The 18,110-nt window shown below is 40.2% G+C and overlaps 3 protein-coding genes across 10 annotated transcripts; 2 read left to right on the plus strand and 1 right to left on the minus strand.

The window, feature by feature from the left end:
• The first annotated feature begins 77 nt into the window (after window positions 1-77).
• LOC133143419 (copine-3-like) lies at window positions 78-7,579 on the plus strand. Its single transcript, XM_061265262.1, has 16 exons — window positions 78-658; window positions 971-1,134; window positions 2,063-2,242; window positions 2,314-2,388; window positions 2,460-2,531; window positions 2,612-2,692; window positions 2,879-2,968; window positions 4,629-4,727; window positions 4,858-4,944; window positions 5,017-5,076; window positions 5,144-5,277; window positions 5,355-5,409; window positions 5,482-5,533; window positions 5,602-5,735; window positions 5,861-6,097; window positions 6,707-7,579. Exons 2-16 carry the CDS (start codon window positions 1,003-1,005, stop codon window positions 6,833-6,835), a joined length of 1,617 nt encoding a protein of 538 aa, XP_061121246.1. The 5' UTR covers window positions 78-658; window positions 971-1,002; the 3' UTR covers window positions 6,836-7,579.
• Window positions 7,565-9,902, minus strand: idi1 (isopentenyl-diphosphate delta isomerase 1). 2 transcript variants are annotated; one of them, XM_061265272.1, is made up of 7 exons: window positions 9,760-9,902; window positions 9,232-9,374; window positions 8,611-8,783; window positions 8,447-8,539; window positions 8,247-8,377; window positions 8,077-8,181; window positions 7,565-7,987 (listed from the first exon to the last, which is right to left on the minus strand). In XM_061265272.1, exons 2-7 carry the CDS (start codon window positions 9,345-9,347, stop codon window positions 7,775-7,777), a joined length of 831 nt encoding a protein of 276 aa, XP_061121256.1. In that variant the 5' UTR covers window positions 9,348-9,374; window positions 9,760-9,902; the 3' UTR covers window positions 7,565-7,774. The 2 variants fall into 2 exon arrangements, with proteins under 2 accessions (XP_061121256.1, XP_061121255.1); XM_061265271.1 differs by having other exon boundaries at window positions 9,207-9,374.
• wdr37 (WD repeat domain 37) lies at window positions 9,642-17,943 on the plus strand. 7 transcript variants are annotated; one of them, XM_061265268.1, is made up of 14 exons: window positions 9,642-9,699; window positions 10,948-11,225; window positions 12,498-12,594; window positions 12,813-12,908; window positions 13,146-13,210; window positions 14,279-14,417; window positions 14,552-14,623; window positions 14,736-14,780; window positions 14,889-14,965; window positions 15,078-15,312; window positions 15,552-15,693; window positions 16,641-16,775; window positions 16,846-16,960; window positions 17,021-17,943. In XM_061265268.1, the coding sequence occupies exons 2-14, from the start codon at window positions 11,073-11,075 to the stop codon at window positions 17,150-17,152; spliced, it is 1,503 nt and encodes a 500-aa protein (XP_061121252.1). In that variant the 5' UTR covers window positions 9,642-9,699; window positions 10,948-11,072; the 3' UTR covers window positions 17,153-17,943. The 7 variants fall into 7 exon arrangements, with proteins under 7 accessions (XP_061121252.1, XP_061121253.1, XP_061121251.1 ...); XM_061265269.1 differs by lacking the exon at window positions 9,642-9,699 and adding an exon at window positions 9,791-9,930; XM_061265267.1 differs by lacking the exon at window positions 9,642-9,699 and adding an exon at window positions 9,886-10,005.
• The last annotated feature ends 167 nt before the right edge of the window (window positions 17,944-18,110 follow it).

The following is an 18,110-nucleotide window of genomic DNA, read 5'->3' on the forward strand; positions in this document are numbered from 1 at the left end:
CAGGCATGATTTTATTTACCATAGAAAAATAGGCTATTCTTATCCATAACTTTACATTGTGAAGCTTATTAGAGTTTTCATGATTTGCCTTTCTAGACCTATTGGCGAGTCCACCATCGAATCTCCTGACTAATAGGGATTACATGTGATGGATGTTTTTGTGATCCATAAACTTGTTCAGGTTTTGCAGATTGTCCCACCATTTGAAGAGGAAGGTGTTTGCGATGAGTTGAAACTAGGGGTGTAAACCGCGGGTTTTGTCACGATATCAGCACGATACGGTATTTGCCGATATCTTAAACCTTGCTGTGATTCATTCACGATACATCACGATATAGTGCTCTACGATCAATACATATTTTTTTTAAATAGAAAATATAGAACATTATCCTGATTTATAAATATTCATACGCAAAATCAACAAGCTACTGCACGTGTCTTGTCCGTTGAGTCATCTTTTCTTTGGAATCCAAAGTGCTTCCAAAGAATGACTTGAAGCCTAAAGGGGAGCCAATTTTCTCGTCTTTTTGGACATGAGCCATAGCACCAGCCCAGGAGCCGCGTACTAGTTGTCGACTCCCCTTTCACGTGCCTGCTCTGCTCACAACATCGTAACATTCGTTATTGGACTTTAAAGACGTGTGTCACTTTTCTAACGGTAAGTGCCATTTTAAATGATCTCCAAAGCGCGATCGTAATTTGTAATGTTGTAAGTGACTAGCTTGGCTTACTGCGGTTTATTTAAGCGTAACAAAGTGGTTGTAACATGTTTTAAATAAATATTCGTGAGGCTTTGCCTACCACAGAAAAGCGAAACAGCATTGTGTCACCTTTTAATTGCTAAAGTAGTTTTCCGCTAGTAACCACCTAGAAAAACGAATCTGTATTAATCCATTAACTGCAGACAACGTGCACATTTTTGCACACATTTATTGAAAATAAAAATATTATTACGATCCTTTTCATGCAGATCTTTGACTCCACCCTGGTAACAAATCAGACATGGAAGCTCAGTGTGTGACCAAAGTGGAGCTAACCGTTTCCTGTGATAATCTTTGGGATAAAGACACTGGATCCAAACCAGACCCTCTGTGCGTGCTGTTAACGAGCACCTCAGAGTACCAGTGGTATGAGGTGAGTAATGAGAATCTGCATTCATTAAAAAAGTGCTGGGCACTGTTGTTTTTTAAGCATCGGTAATATTCAGATGGAAATACTGGCTTTGCTAATCAATAATCAGCATGCATTTTTTTTTAAAAAAATCGATACAAAGAACTACGATACGATATTTGCCGATATCTTAAACCCTGCTGTGATTCATTCACAATACATCACGATATAGTGCTCTACGATCGATACATATATATATTTTTTAAAATAAAAAATATAGAACAATATCCTGATTTATAACAATTCATACGCAAAATCAACAAGGTACTGCAAACTCTTTATTTAGGAAATTACAAGAGTATTGTAGTATACAAAGTGCTTATTTTAACACTGAACTTTGATGTCGTGTTTTTTCTTTAAATGTGCATCGAGATTTGTGCTCCCTGAATATTTGATCACCGCATGGCAGGATTTACAAACTGCAAGTGTCTTGTCCGTTGAGTCATCTTTTCTTTGGAATCCAAAGTGCTTCCAAAGAATGACTTGAAGCCTAAAGGGGAGGAGATTTCCTCGTCTTTTTGGACACGAGCCATAGCACCAGCCCAGGAGCCGTCCGTGTACTAGTTGTCGACTCCCCTTTCACGTGGCTGCTCTGCTCACAACACAACACGCCACTCACTGCTCCCGGAAAGAGGAAGCAAGCAACAATGAACTGGATTTCAAAATAAAGTCGCGTCTAATGTCCGAGGTCAAACACGGCGATATAAATTGATGTTTACGTTTAGCATCGATGCCAATAAATCGTAGAGCCTTATATCGATTAATCGATGTGTATCGATTAATCGTTATACCCCTAGTTCACACCACTAGATGTTTCATTTTAATCATCTGAATGAAAATGCAAACAAATCATAATTGCCGCATAATAACAACTCATTAACATTCTCAACAGTTGGAACGCACAGAAAAAGTCCAGAATTGCCTTAACCCAAAGTTTGCCAAGAAGTTTGTCATCGACTACGACTTTGAGATGGTGCAGGAATTACAATTTGGGGTTTATGACATTGAAATTAAGACCGTTGATCTGAGTGATGATGACTGCTTAGGAGAACTGGAGTGTACCTTGGGCCAGGTAAGCTTCTCCCGACACTGGTGGACCCCCAGTAAACTGGTTTCTAATATATTTTTTTTTATTGCTACCAGGTGGTGTCCAATAAAAAACTGACCGGGCCGCTGCTCTTGAAGAACAAATTCCATGCAGGAAAAGGGACCATCACAGTGAGTAATCAAGATAGCAATTATTGTTGTAGGCTTCATCTCTTCCACTCTTTTTGTCCTCCCTGCTGTAGATCAGTGCTGAAGAAATGAAAGATAACAGGGTGGCAAATTTCGAGGTGGAAGCAAGAAAACTGGACAACAAGGTAATAAGGAGATTAAAGATTAATTTGAAAAATGTTCTCGTGTCATGAATTTATAAATGCTTCTTTTCAATAATTGCCAGGATTTTTTGGGGAAGTCTGACCCGTATCTGGAATTTTACAAGCAAACACAAACTGGATGGCAACTGGCTCACAGGACAGAGGTAGACAAGTGATACTAGACATGGACGCAATGCTTAATTCCTCTTTTCCCAGCAAGTGAGCGGAAGATATTTATGTAATGGCCACATGTTAGTGTTTATTTCATTTTGATTGATCAGATTGATCTGAAATGTCACAAATGAATTTTCGCTTGATGCAATGCTGATATCAACTTGTTCCATCCTTAGGTGGTGAAGGACAACTTGAATCCAACATGGAGACCCTTCCGAATCCCCCTGCAATCTCTCTGCGGAGGAGACCTGGACAAACCTATAAAAGTACATATTTATGTTTAATTGATTTTTAATAACCATCACTCCAAAAAAAAAAAAATCAATGAATGAGTTCAATCGAGATTGATGAAATCATAAAGTTGCCATATTTTGCTGGCATGAAGACCTGATTAGTGTTTTTAGCGCCAAGCCTGATGATGCACCGATATTCTCTTAATTTTTAAGCAAACATGTCAGGAAGGAAGCTCTTTTCAAGTGTAGAAGACAAGTGAGTTTTGTCATGTTTGATCTTGTTCCTCTTCACATGACTTACATGGGTGATGTGTGACTAGTAGGGGTGTAAATCGCGGGTTTTGTCACGATACGATATCATATCGATACAAAGAAGCACGATACGATATTTGCCGATATCTTAAAGCCTGCTGTGATTCATTCACGATACATCACGATATAGTGCTCTACGGTCGATATATATATTTTTTAAATAGAAAATATAGAACAATATCCTGATTTATAATAATTCATACGCAAAATCAACAAGTTACTGCAAACTCTTTATTTAGGAAATTACAAGAGTATTGTAGTATACAAAGTGCTTATTTTAACACTGAACTTTGATGTCGTGTTTTTTCTTTAAATGTGCGGCGAGATTTGTGCTCCCTGAATATTTGATCACCGCATGGCAGGATTTACAAACTGCACGTGTCTTGTCCGTTGAGTCATCTTTTCTTTGGAATCCAAAATGCTTCCAAAGAATGACTTGAAGCCTAAAGGGGAGGAGATTTCCTCGTCTTTTTGGACACTAGCCATAGCACCAGCCCAGGAGCCGCGTACTAGTTGTCGACTCCCCTTTCACGTACTGTCTGTATGCACACTGGCTCTTATTTGTTGTGTTATCTGTTTATTTATTATTTATTATTACTCTTATTATTTATTGTTTGTGCCTTCTTGTTTTTTATATTGCGTCGTTTACTTGTATGTCCATCGTGTAATATGTCTTATCACCGTGGGATAGAGAAAACGTAATTTCGATCTCTTTGTGTGTCTCGGCATGTGAAGAAGTTGACAATAAAGCAGACTTTGACTTTGACGTGCCTGCTCTGCTCACAACACAACACGCCGCTCACTGCTCCCGGAAAGAGGAAGCAAGCAACAATGAACTGGATTTCAAAATAAAGTCGCGTCTAATGTCCGAGCTCAAACACGGCGATATAAATCTATGTTTACATTTAGCATCGATGCCAATAAATCGTAGAGCCTTATATCGATTAATCTAGTGCTTCTCAATTATTTTCCGTTACGCCCCCCCCTAGCAAGAAGAAAACTATTCGCGCCCCCCCTCCCCACCGTGACTATCCTAACTTGTCTTGTAAGTCGTAAAATGTTGCACTGTCGCAAACGTGACAGAAGTAACAATGAGAGCGCCACTGCCCCCTGCTGTAGTAGATGCGCAATTACACTTTATTCTAGTACTGTAGTACGCGCCCCCCCAGGTATAGCACCCACTATTTGAGAAGCACTGCATTAATCGATGTGTATCGATGAATCGTTACACCCCTAGTGACTAGATTAGATGGCAAATGCTTTCTCTTTCCTCTAAATTTCTTTCATCCATTTCATTCATCATTTGCCGGGTATGGCAATGTGAAATCAACTTTTGAAGTTTGTCTCGTCCGCCATATCATTTTTTTTTCCTTCTCTGTAGGTTGAATGCTTTGATTATGACAGCGACGGCTCACATGATCTTATCGGTACGTTTGAGACCACCATGAAGCGTCTTCAAGAAGCATCGCGCACTTCTCCGGTATGAGCATATTGCTTAGGTGGTCTAACAGTGGTCATAGTAGCGCAAAATGCTAATGAGCTACTGCTGAAGTCAGCGTTGCTCCTCAAGGCTGTGGTCTGAAGTGATAAAGTGGCCATTTTCTCCTCAGGTGGAATTTGAATGCATCAACAGTCAAAAGAAACAACAGAAGAAAAGCTACAAGAACTCTGGTGTTGTGAGTGTGAAGCAATGCCAGGTATAATAAATGTTTGTTTATTGTGCTAATTAAATTCATCCTAACACTGATTTTTAACTTTTAATTTGTAAGGTGGTCAAAGAGTACACATTCCTGGATTACGTTATGGGGGGCTGTCAACTCAACTTCACTGTGAGTTTAAAAAAAAAAAGAATTCTGAGGATTTATTTCCCCTGCTCAACCATTTTCGTTCCGGCAGGTTGCAATCGACTTCACTGGTTCGAACGGATATCCAAAGTCACCTGAGTCTTTGCATTACATCAGTCCACAGGGAGAAAATGAATACCTCTCTGCTATTTGGTCAGTGGGCAATGTTATCCAGGACTATGATAGGTATGTGAAACACAATAAGATATTTGTGTTTTTGATTTATGTTTGAGACAATTATATTATTTGTTACTTCTGTATAGTGACAAGATGTTTCCGGCATTTGGCTTTGGCGCCCAGATTCCGCCAGCATGGCAGGTATGACTATTTTATTTTTTATTTTTTTACTATTTCTAAGTGACTTTAACTTGAACTATTTTCTTTTTACAGGTTTCCCATAAATTTCCACTCAATTTCAACCCCGCAAATCCATTCTGTGCAGGTATGTTCGAAATGAGAGGTGGTGCTTTTGGACTATTATGGGTTGACCCTTTTGCTGTCATTGTGCAGGTGTCGAAGGGATCGTGGAGGCCTACAGGGATTGCCTTCCTAAAGTTAAACTTTATGGTCCTACTAACTTCTCACCAATCATCAACCACGTAACGTGTTATGCACACCATGCCATGCTGCAAAGCACTGCATCAGTGAGTAGCTGCAGTTAATTGAAAACTAAATATAAGAAAAATAGAAACATGATATAGAACGATATGGAAAGTGCATTTATATTTTTGGAGCTGACTTACCCATTGTTTTTTTGTCCTGCTTGAAGCAATACTTTGTGCTGCTCATCATCACTGATGGAGTGATCACTGACATGGATGATACACGTAATGCCATCGTCAACGCTTCGCGTCTGCCCATGTCCATCATAATCGTTGGGGTGGGCGGCGCGGACTTCACCGACATGGAGTTCCTGGACGGAGATGACGGCCATCTCCGCTCTCTTACTGGCGAGCCTGCCATGCGTGACATTGTTCAATTTGTACCATTCAGGAAGTTTCAAAATGTAAGTCTGAACAATTTTAATTTAAATGTCAATTCAGTTTGTGCGTTGATTCCTCTTGATTTTTTCCCCACGAGCCCGCTTCTTCATAGGGGTACTCCACATATTTGGTCTTAAGGCCCTTATAACACTCCCATGCTGTTTTCTGCTTTAACTAAAAACTGCTCAATTGCAATGTAGCATTTATCTAATGGAAAGCCATTGTAGTACGACACTTCAGAGCTTGTCTATCCACTACTGTCTGATATTGCGACATACCAGTAAGGCACCTTTGGAATACTAGAAGCACTGAAGCGCCCTTGAGCAAAAGTATTCTTCATGTACCCAATCTCTGCCATTTCTTTCTCGGCTGCACGTGTGTGAAAATTGCTTGTGTTGTGTATGTAATGCATGTAAAGGTAAAACGTATTGTAGGCATGACCTCTTGGTACCATTCTTATTTTTTATTTTTTTTTATTGATTGTGCACTGCTGCTTTTGATCATTTTCAGCAGTGTGGTCAATTAAGGTTTTGTCTGTCTTTGTCTAGTTCTTGTCTCCTTTTTTTCCCCCTCCATTTCATTTTTGTTCAATTGTTTTCCATAATGACAATTGTGCCCTTTTATTGCCACAGGGTCCAAAAGAAGCACTGGCCAAGCGTGTGTTGGCTGAGGTTCCAGGTCAGCTGGTGGAGTTTTGCAACCACATGAAGCTGAGCCCACCCAACAACAATCCTGCTGCAAAGTCTCCAGAGGCCATCTGATGTTGCTGCGCAAATCGATCGGATCCATCACGATCACACAGTACCTTTTTTTTTTTTTTAAACTTGATTTTTTTTTTAACCTTCTCCTAAAACAAATTATTGTCCAATCATACTCTATGAAGCATATTGTAAAAAAAAAAAAAAAAATTATAAACAAATATTTTCAGGTAGCTCACAAAAACCTGGACCATTGCTGAGCAATTTAATAGGCAATTAGCTGTATTCAACATTTCATTTACGTTATACTCGTATGTACACTGCTGCTTTGTAATCTGTAGTATAGGCTCTTAGAAAAAACTTTTATCGCGCCAGTCTTAAACTCGTGCCATGAAGAGTTAGATTAAATAATTTTACGTCTATCCTGTCAGTAGTACAAACAAGTTTGCGGACTCAAGTTTACGTCTTCATGTAATGACATAGCTAATTACAATGCTGATTTTTGCACAAGGATTATTGTCGCTTTTACATTGTCATTTTATTTCCTGAAATGCCAAAACCCTGCATTACCATATAGTATGCTATATTTTTTTAAGGGCACTTATTTGACATGTACAAATGCCATCATTTAATTACTTTCTCGTTGTATCTTCCAGTTACTTAATGCAGAATAGCTTGACTGATTAAAATAACCTAGAGGAGTAATGCTACAAAACTAGCACTCTTTTGCTAACACAAATATGCACCAGTGTTAATATACAGTCGACATGTTTATTGCAAATAAAAAGACAATGCGATTCAACACTTTTTAATGTTTCATAGTCATCAATGCGTGTAATGATGTAAAATATCAATACTTTATCCAGGCATGATTTTATTTACCATAGAAAAATAGGCTATTCTTATCCATAACTTTACATTGTGAAGCTTATTAGAGTTTTCATGATTTGCCTTTCTAGACTTATTGGCGAGTCCACCATCGAATCTCCTGACTAATAGGGATTACATGCGATGGATGTTTTTGTGATCCATAAACTTGTTCAGGTTTTGCAGATTGTCCCACCATTTGAAGAGGAAGGTGTTTGCGATGAGTTGAAACCAGGGAGTGATTTCTACTTCTTTACGCTTGGCCTTCTCCAGCATTTGCCGTAGCTCGTCTTTAGTGACGTAACAGTGGCTTTTGATTTCGTTGGGGTCTGGGCTCAACTCCACATCCTTAAATAAAATATATAGAAAGCGAGTCAGCAATTACATGCGCAGTTAGGATATTTCATGCAATGTTTCTAGCAGTCGACATGACATACCTTCTGCATAAAGATGATGTAGTCAATCTCATGTTCTCCCCAAACACCATCCGACTGGGCTTTATAATGAATTCTTGTTAGATAAGTCATTTCATCTGGAGTCACCTGCACATCAACAAGACTGAAGTGAGATCAGATGCACCATAAACACACCAACCCAAACCGTTTACCTGTTCTATGGGGATACCCAATTCGGCTTCAAGTCTCCTCTGAGCAGCTCTCCTCACTCCAATGGCGTCTTTTTCTTCCAGTTCACTATCTGTGTGTAAAGGGTGACTGCAGCATGTGTTTGTGAAACAACCTGAAACACACATCTACAATATTATACTTTGAATGACACAAACAAATCTTGTGGGGATGCGCTACTCACCAGGAAAAGTGATTTTGGCATCAGACCGTTGTTGTAAGAGCAGCTTCTCTTCACTGTTAAAAATAAAGACGCTAAACGCTCTGTGTAATAAACCTGTAATGAAAAGTAGTAGTTAGACAAAAAAATAAAAACACACGCAAAGAGGCTAGATGGGTGAAACTCACCTTTATCGATGTTAGCGTTTAAATGGCAGTTTTTCTTAGTGTCAGCGCCGATTCGTTTGTCGTTCTCGTCGATGAGGATGCACATCTCAGCCAGCAACTTCACTTGCTTCTCATCCAGGTGCTCTGTGGTTATCTCAGGCATTCTGGTCGGACGCTGTTGGTGACCTATGTCACTGCAACAAACAAAAATATCCATTTTGTGTACTTAACACACCATAAAACCTGCCTGATTTGCTTCCTATTAGAAGAAGTGCGAGCAAGGTTTTTGCAAATCCCATTTCAGACTATGACATCAGTCCTATTGTTGGACAAAAGTGCAAATAAACAATGTAGACGACTAAACTGATCTAGTCAATCCCTCTAACCAACTAGTTCTCCTGGAATGCAAGAATGCACGCAAGTTTCGTTTTATGTCAAATATTATACGACATGTGCACGTTTATGAAAGGAATGTTGCTAAGAATGCATAATTTCGATGCGGCTTTTTGCGGCTACGCAGCCTGAAACGAGGCCTTCCATTGGATCAGTTTGTTACAATATAAACTTTGTTGTGACCTTAAGCGACATAGTGGAAGCCTGAGAGCCCAAAAGCTTACCTGGATAAAGATCGGAAGCACGCACCAATGTGTCGCCGAAAATCTCCGCTCCAAGGATGATGCGCGCCTGCGTAGCTGACAGGTACGTTTGTTTTTAACCCGGTTGCTCCCTGGGTGTTCACCGCCCGTAGCACCGCCCATAAGGCCCGCACCATCGTGTGACCAAAGCTGCAAACCAATCACGTGTACGTCAATATAGGGTGCAGGTAAAACATAGAACGGCTTCTGGACCGGATCACAACATTCACTTCACAGTGACCGTTCATCGATTGCATTACAAGGCTAATTTTACGTTATCCTGTCTAAATAAAGTAACAGAGTAACAAAGTACAAATATCACGATTGTACTAATGTAACCAGGTACTTTCCCCCCCTCCAGGTCCGTGACATTAGTTCGTTCCATGACTCCTGTTCTGGTTTTACCATCAACACTTACCTTCACACACGCCATCGGACCAGTGTTGCCCGGCTCCACCCAGGCCTAGTAACTCAAGTACGTGTATTGCATGTGCTTTATAGAACGTTAAAGAAAACACGAGGAAAAAAGACTCACCGACTCCTCTGTCTTGTGTTGGACAGCCAATCCGCTACGTCTTTTATCCCTTTAGCTTTTGCTTACGACATTTAGGGCGCAATACCGTGCATGAATCGCTCGACTACGAGCCCATGCGTGCTACGTCACTGCTGTTCTATTGGTCGCTGTCATCGGCGTGACAGCTGATTGGTGGGTGTGAACACAACACAAACTGCGTAATACGGAAGTCCTTGGACCCTCGCTGTACGTGATGTGTCAAAAATTGTAAGATCTCAGCGGCCGTGGCAATTTACAATCCACTGACATTTCGTTGTTTGTCAGCATTTATGTACTAGAATCTTATACGGAATATTATTTTGGAATCGTGTGTGAAGTGAATGCTGCAGTGAGAGTTAGTGGTTTACATTGACATACGAAAAAATGTGCTAGGTGCGCTCATTTAGAAGAACCAGGACTGCGGTGAGTCTGCCTTTTGCAGTTTATTCTGGTGACAAAACGTCAACGTTATTTAGCAATTTTGGTATATAACAATTGAATTTAGATGGTTTATGTTATATTTCTGTCGTTTTGTATTTTAATTGGCCTTTTCAACACACTGATGACGCTACTATGAATTCCAAACATTTAGTTGCTATAGGCTTTGGTTTAGAAATGTATTCTTGATTTTTTAAAAACATCTCTGAATATTATTAACTTTTATTTAAGAACTGTTTTTATCAAGCATGTACATGAATGTTGGTACGACATTGATGTGCCATGCGTTTTTCATAAATTCATTATATTAACAAAGAGCTTGATTTAAATGGAATTTGGATGCACTGCTAATGATTAAACTGCATAATGTAACAGTGGATTATGAACATATGAAATATATATTTTCAAGAATGAAACCTCTCATTTTATATGAAATCTTTCTTTTGGTGGTACTTGGCATAAAAAAGTAAATAACCTCAGATCAAATTAACCCATAACCTGCTTTTGATAAGTATGTGACAAGCTTGCTCGTAACCAGTTAGTTTGTCCCTTCAGGCATTCTTGTTCATGTTATTGTATAATCTTAGCATTACTGGAGGCATGAGAAGATAATAAACATAACATCACAGTTGCTTGTTGTTTTATTAGTTATGATTAAGGCTGTCCCTTTTTTTTTTTTGTCTTTTTCAGCTTGCAATTATTGTGACCTTGAACACCTTATTTTACCCGCAGGCAGATGGTGGTAACTGACCGGCATTGCCCAGCCATCAGCCATCTCGCCCTGTCCGATTTTATCGGCCTGCTCTTCAGGTAGGAGGTGAGCAGGGGGGCAGGGCCGTGGAAAAAAAGTAGGCGGGATGCCTGTTGAGGGTGGGAGTAGCGGCAGCTCTGCCTCAACCGCTCGTCACCCCAAACAAAAGCGCAAGGCTCACAGCCTGTCTATCCGGCGCACAAACAGTACGGAAGAGAGACCATCTGGCATCCACAGAGGAGACATGCTGGAGGGACAGGTAAGAACGACAAACACAGTTTTATTCTAATGATTATTTTTAACCTATCACTGTGTCTTCTCAACATATGCAAAATAGTTTACCAGCTAGTGCTGCTACTTTTACTGTTATTTGGTTAAAGAGCTGCAAGTGGCAGGTTGAGCACCATTGCTTATTTATTTAGTGCTTGTTTTTCTTTTTCAGACTTTTTAGACAACTCTTGAGGTTAGTGATTCATCTCCAACGGTAGTTAAATGAGTCGACCTTACCCTACCCTTCATTTATTTATTACCACCAGAAAGGGAAGATCATAAATAGTAGGTTGGCAAGTATTTACTTATCGAGACTAGATCACATTTTCTGTTTGATCAAGTAGATCCTGGTTGTTAACATTAGAGCCCAGTCTAAATGTTTTTCCATCATCCGTGTGACAAGGTGAAGAAAGGTTGTGTGAAATTTTTTTAGTTCTCATGTTTCTGCTATTAAAGCTGAGCTGCAGTACACCCATATGCAAAATGTTCTTCAAAGCATTCAATACATTTTTATCAATTAATTGTCACTTTCCTTTGGTTTTCTTATCAGCCACTCGCAACAAGAGCCTGCAACTTGCCCTGACCCGTTGTCTCATCAAGTTTTAATATAGACTGCTTGTCCACTTCTGATTAGCCTTCTCTCGACCTGCTGAGTCGGTTAATGTCCAGCGACTACTCTTGTTCCTTGTCTCATCTTACCATATTTGAACTCATAAACAACACGGAGAATGCACTTTTCTCACACTGACGTTATTATCCTGAATATGCTGGAGTTTTTTTAGGGGCACCACTAAGCAGCTTTATATACATAATGGCCGCCTGTTGCTTTCGAATTGATCTTTTTCTCCGAGCCGGTGGTAGCGACACAATGAACAGGAGACTAACGTCACTGTTGGTTTTGAATTTGTGCCAGATGAAAGAGTGGCAGCGGAGTATTTGGTTCCCTGGGCCCTCTTAAAAGTTGGCAAGTGAAAGGAAATAAGATTCAGCTCTTCATGTGAGCTGTCAAAGGCAGAGGTTAGCTGTCATGGTAGCTTGTGCTTCTTTTTGTGTGTTGGCCTACTGCTGACTGGTGGTCTCTTTGTAACTGGGTATTTGTTTTTTCCAAGCACCCACAATGGAGGTAGGTGGATAATAATAATAATAATAAAAATAATAATAATAATAATAAAGCTCGGTTGTGATTGACTCTCTTATTGTGCTTCTGTTGTAACAAGTGAAGAACAATTCCATTTGTTACTATGTTTTTGTGTCTCTCTAGGACTCCAAGCTGCCCCACTCTCTGCGTAACAATCTTCTCGACCTGTTTGGCCAGATTGAGCGAGAGTTTGAAAATCTCTACATCGAAAACCTCGAATGTGAGTTCGTCCAGTTCATCCAGACCTTGAGATGTGCTTTAAAAAAATGTAACCAAGGCAACGTCAATAGTTCAAAACTTGGCAACAATAACCATTTTGTCAGCTTATATTTTTAGAGTATACTTTGTTGACCTTTAGGTATTGATTGTCTAAACCGGAACGTTGACGTTTTTTTTTTTTTTGTCTCCTAAAACCTTGCCACTGTGCTAACATTACAGTACGACGGGAAATTGATTCCCTGAATGAACGTCTGGCTGGCGACGGACAGAATCTTGAGGGAGGAGATCTCTCCAAGGGAGCCCTGAAAACAAAAGGTCTAGTATTTCCTGCGGGATTTGTTAGAGTAATGTTATTGTTATGCTCGTGCGGTCCCCCTAATGCACATTACGTGACTTCGCTGGAGGATTTTCAAATGCCAAGGCTTAGGTTAACAAACACATTTGCCGGTAATCAGATCATTATGAGTATTCAAAATGAGCAGCAGTGAAAGCAAGTTTGCTAACAGCTGTCAGTTTTTTTTCCCCATTTGTGATGCTGTGTTTGTCGCACAGCCAGCCACAGCACCAGCCAACTGTCACAGAAGCTGAAGACGACCTACAAAGCGTCAACTAGTAAGGTATCGGACTTATGTTTGCCTTTTTTTCTTTATACAGTTAATAAATGTGTTACCTGGGTCAATATTTGGAAATGATGTCACGATCAAATGGTCCTTTGTTCCTAAGTGAGGGCAAGGAGGACTCATCTTGTCCTCCCTTCTAAGGTCATGTGCTATGTCACATGTTTAAGTGCAATTCATTTACAGCCTCGGGTACTTTTAGACAATCTCACCTCCCTTGAGTTCTTCCTTTGTAATTTCTTTGCTATATATAACAATTGTACGCTTTCGCCGGCAAAATAGGTGGACCGTGCAATTTGAATTTCACTGCGGCCGCTTGAGAGTTATGAAGTGGAGAATCATGGGTAATGTCCCGTGTATACTGTTAATCACATGCTCTGATTCTCTTTTTAAACTGCAGTCTGACCTTGACTCCGCATCTCGTCTCTCAACTTATTTTTAGCAACCGCTGCATTGACAGACATATAAAACCTCATATTTTCTCATGCAGTGGCTCTCGAGTCAAGTCCCAGAGATAGTTTGTGGTGTGGTACACTTTGGTGCAGTTAGGGAGGAGAATGCAGAACATCATTGATTAAAAAAAAAAAAAAAAAAGTATATCTAAACCATGAATTCAGTATTTACGCAAATTGACCTTAAATAAAATGGCATGCGTGCCACCAGCTGAGATTTTTTTTTTTTTTTGCAGTCTAGAGTTAAGTAACTCCATTTAGCAATGACATGCTTTTTGTGTAATGGTAAAGAAAGAAAAACAGCGCCATCTGGTGTTGCAGAGTCGTCACTTGAGCAGAAATACAGCATGTTTACAGGTCAGGTTTGTGATATTTCGGCCACATCAATTATAATAAACAACATTTGACATCATTATTAAATATAATTATCTGGTTTCCCTGATAAATATTCATCTCCGGTTTTGTTGTGAAGGAGCAAATTCAAGACATGGCACAAGCTTAACTGTATTAAGTTTACTTTTTTTTTTCTTCTTCATTTTGGCAATCTTAGTATACATTTTGCACCAGTTTGCACCTTGTAATCATTTCTCTGTATGAATTTATTTGCTCATTTCAGATTGTATCCAGCTTCAAAGCTACTGCAGGGTCCAGAGCTTTGTGCCATCTCCAGAAGGAATATGTTGGCCATCGGGATGGAATTTGGGACCTCGGTGTAACCAGAACTCAGCCTGTCGTCCTTGGAACTGCATCGGCTGGTACGTCACTTTCCAGAAGATGATCAATTGTGCTTTCAAAAATGTTTCTACGTTTAGATTTACCATCGCTTTGCCTTGTTTACGATTTATTTTAGGAAAAATGTTCATGACGATATGACCTACTTTCTTCACAGATCACTCAGCCCTGCTTTGGAGTATCGAGACTGGGAAATGCCTGCTTAAATATGGTGGCCATGCTGGATCAGGTAAACACAAACACAATACTCTTAAAATGATTCATTTAAGCAAAATTTTTTTCTTTGCAAGTATTTCAAAAATTCGTTTTCTGAGTCATTTTTATTTATCTGTCTTCCACAGTCAACTCTATCAAGTTCCACCCCACTGAGCAGATGGCCCTCACAGGTAAAAAAACCAAACTTGAATATTGGTGTCAATGTTATTTTGTCTCACATGCCGACGTGATTGAATGTCGATCTCCGTGTTTGTTCACGTGTCCTTGCATCGTCCCAGCCTCCGGGGACCAGACGGCTCACATCTGGCGCTACATGGTGCAACTACCTGCCCCCCAGCCACCACCAGATGTCAGTGTAAGTCACTTAATTCTGCTCAATTTGAAGGGGTTGAATGCCCTGGATTGACTTTTGTACCGGAGAAGGTCACTCTGTACAGTAACTGAACTTCTTTTTCTTTTTATATTAGGCGCCGTGTGATGATGACCAGGATTCTTCAGACAGAGAAGAAGGCGAGGTGGATGGGGAAGGCCCTTGCGAGGTGCCCACTGTCCGGGTTGCAACGGCAACCCTGAAAAGTCACCAGGGTGTAGTCATCGCAGCTGATTGGCTGGTGGGCGGCCGTCAGGTGGTGACAGCTTCTTGGGATCGGGCTGCCAACCTTTATGAGGTGGAGACTTCTGAACTGGTGCACGCTCTCACTGGTAAGTCAGCAGATAATAGCAGATTTAACATTAAATAACATTCCACAAGATGGCGCCAAAGTATTGTTTTTATTCTTATGGCCTGAGAAGCAAAACAGTGAATAGCAACTAAAGGAGTGGTTCCAAAAAAGTTTGCAAAATAAAATTGTATTGTATTGTAACCCGAGAAATATATCCAGCATGTATGTTCTTCTAGTATGAGTTTATAACTTGAGGTCAAGGCTGATTTCTCTGTGCAGGCCATGACCAGGAGTTGACCCACTGTTGCACTCACCCCACCCAGCGTTTGGTAGTCACCTCATCCAGGGACACCACCTTCAGATTGTGGGACTTCAGAGATCCATCCATCCACTCCGTCAATGTCTTCCAGGGACACACAGAGTCAGTGTTGCACTTACACTCATCATTTCATTTATTATTTTATATTCATTTATAGAGCTTTTTAACCGATTTAAAAACCAAAAATCACATTCTGCTGAAACTAACACCACACAATTATATATACGCAGATTACTATCAATACCAACCTAACTTCACACATACCAAATTAGCATCACAAAAAACAAAGCTACCATTTTTCTGGTTAATTTCTTCAATGTGCCACACTGTCAAACGTTGCCAGCTTCAGGGAACACCGCTTCACTTTTCTTCTGTCATCTCTAGCAATTAGCGCTAATGCTTACTGACAACAATGCACAGCAGCGAAAAGTGCAACGTAGACCCTGCATCCCACCTCCCTGCCATAATTACAACTAACAAGCCAGCAGCGAAAAGAGAAACCGTGGACTTCCTCCACAAATTCAATGTCTTGTCACATTAGTCTCTTTTAATGCCAACGACTTTAGGCGACACATTGCTAATGATTGAAATGGAGGTTCTAATAAATCCTAATGAAATAAATTGAAAGTGTACATTTCTGTATATTCTTTTCCCTCTGTCATCTCCCTAGTGTCCTTTCAAAAAATAATTTGACCTTCGCTGTCAGCGAAACAGCAGAGAGGCTATTAAGTAGCGTGGAGCACTCCCCCCCCCTCCCTCCTCTTGCACCCTTTCTAAAGACGCTTTAACCTTAATCAACCTTTTAATAAATTACCTTGTCTGACAACCTAGTAGACCTCCAATGCCTCTCTCCTTCCCCGCCTCACGTGGTCCCGGTTGGGTTAGACGTTATGAGCATCTGCCTCTCTTATAGGAGTTTAGTCCCCACTAATTATCCCTTAATTTCACGTCAGTTTGAATTAAACATGCAGCCCAAACTGTGTTTGTGTATTTCACAGTGGAAATCACAATCGAGGTAACATTTTAAAATTTTCTTTTTTTTTTTGTAGCACAGTGACATCAGCAGTGTTCACGGTGGGGGACAATGTGGTGTCCGGAAGTGATGATCGTACAGTTAAAGTGTGGGATCTGAAAAATATGAGGTCACCGATAGCAACCATCCGCACCGACTCGGCTGTCAACAGGTTGGTCAATTGAGGAAAAAGTCATTTATCAGAACGTGACTACTGTATTTAAATACTTGACGATCGCTAGGATAAGCGTCTCCGCCAACCAGAGGATCATCGCTCTGCCGCACGACAATCGACAAGTGCGGCTGTTTGATATGAGCGGAGTGAGGCTGGCCCGACTGCCTCGCAGCAACAGAATGGTAAGAGAACCCGAGAGAGCGTCATTGAGCATCGTTAACATCAAACATGCGTCAATGCAGGGCCACAGGCGCATGGTGTGTTGCACGGCGTGGAACGAGGAGAACCAAACCTGCAACCTGTTCACCTGCGGCTTCGACCGGCAGGCCATCGGATGGAACATCAACATCCCCGCTTTGCTGCAGGAGAAATGAAGTCTGGTGAAATGCTAACGCGCACAAATTTCTGGAAAGGTTATCAATATCACCAACCTTTTTTTGTGACTAGTGTTTACGTGTATTCACATCACTGCTGTTAAGTTACTGCTGAATGGTTGCATGAAGAGAATTCCAGCTGTTTCTATTTCATGTTGAAGACAATATACAGTATATTCAAGAAGTGTTTGTATTGTGTTGTTGCCTGATTTAATTTTTTTATTTGGAAGAACATTCATTGTGATCTTTTTTTTTCTTCTTTTTGGTCAAGATGGAGTTCTGCCTCACAATAAATCCAAATTATTTGCTTCCTTTAACTTCACCATTCCAAAAAAACATGGTCCATCGTGCTTTTTACCTAACACTGACAGTTGAAACTTGAGTTGCCTTGTTCCATGTTTACAGTGGGACTTTTTACCCTGTCAAAGTTTTCTTTTTCCAGCCTTTCGAAAAATGTCTTGTAATGTAGCAGCACAATCGTTCATGTGAAGAATTTGTAAATGAATAGTGCTAGTTTAGGAGTTGCTATGTCCAAATAGTCACCTTGTAATTCTGCAGTAAAATGCACCATCACCAGCTTGTTGCCAATTCAATTCTCTTTTCTTAATTTGCTGTCATGTTACATATTCAAGTGTACTTGTTGGTTACTGCTCACATTTCACGATGTGTCATTGTGACGTTTACAATGTTTTCCGAGGTCCTTGTGTGACCTCTTGCATCTTTGTATACTAACATCCATTTTGTTCTTTTACTGTACCAAAACGTGAACATAAATTGAGGTACATGGAGAACTGTGTGTGTGTTTTTTTTCCTCATCCATGCATCTTAAATAAAAGTTTCACGTCTTTGTAATGTCTTTTAACAGTCACTCCATTGAATTAAAAATATAGTGATGGATCTTTTGATCTCATTGAAAGAGCAATGGAAGACTCCATGATGATATTCAAGGTTTCATTTT

This window comes from Syngnathus typhle, linkage group LG19 (assembly GCF_033458585.1).
Source record: "Syngnathus typhle isolate RoL2023-S1 ecotype Sweden linkage group LG19, RoL_Styp_1.0, whole genome shotgun sequence".
Taxonomy (NCBI): Eukaryota; Metazoa; Chordata; class Actinopteri; order Syngnathiformes; family Syngnathidae; genus Syngnathus; species Syngnathus typhle.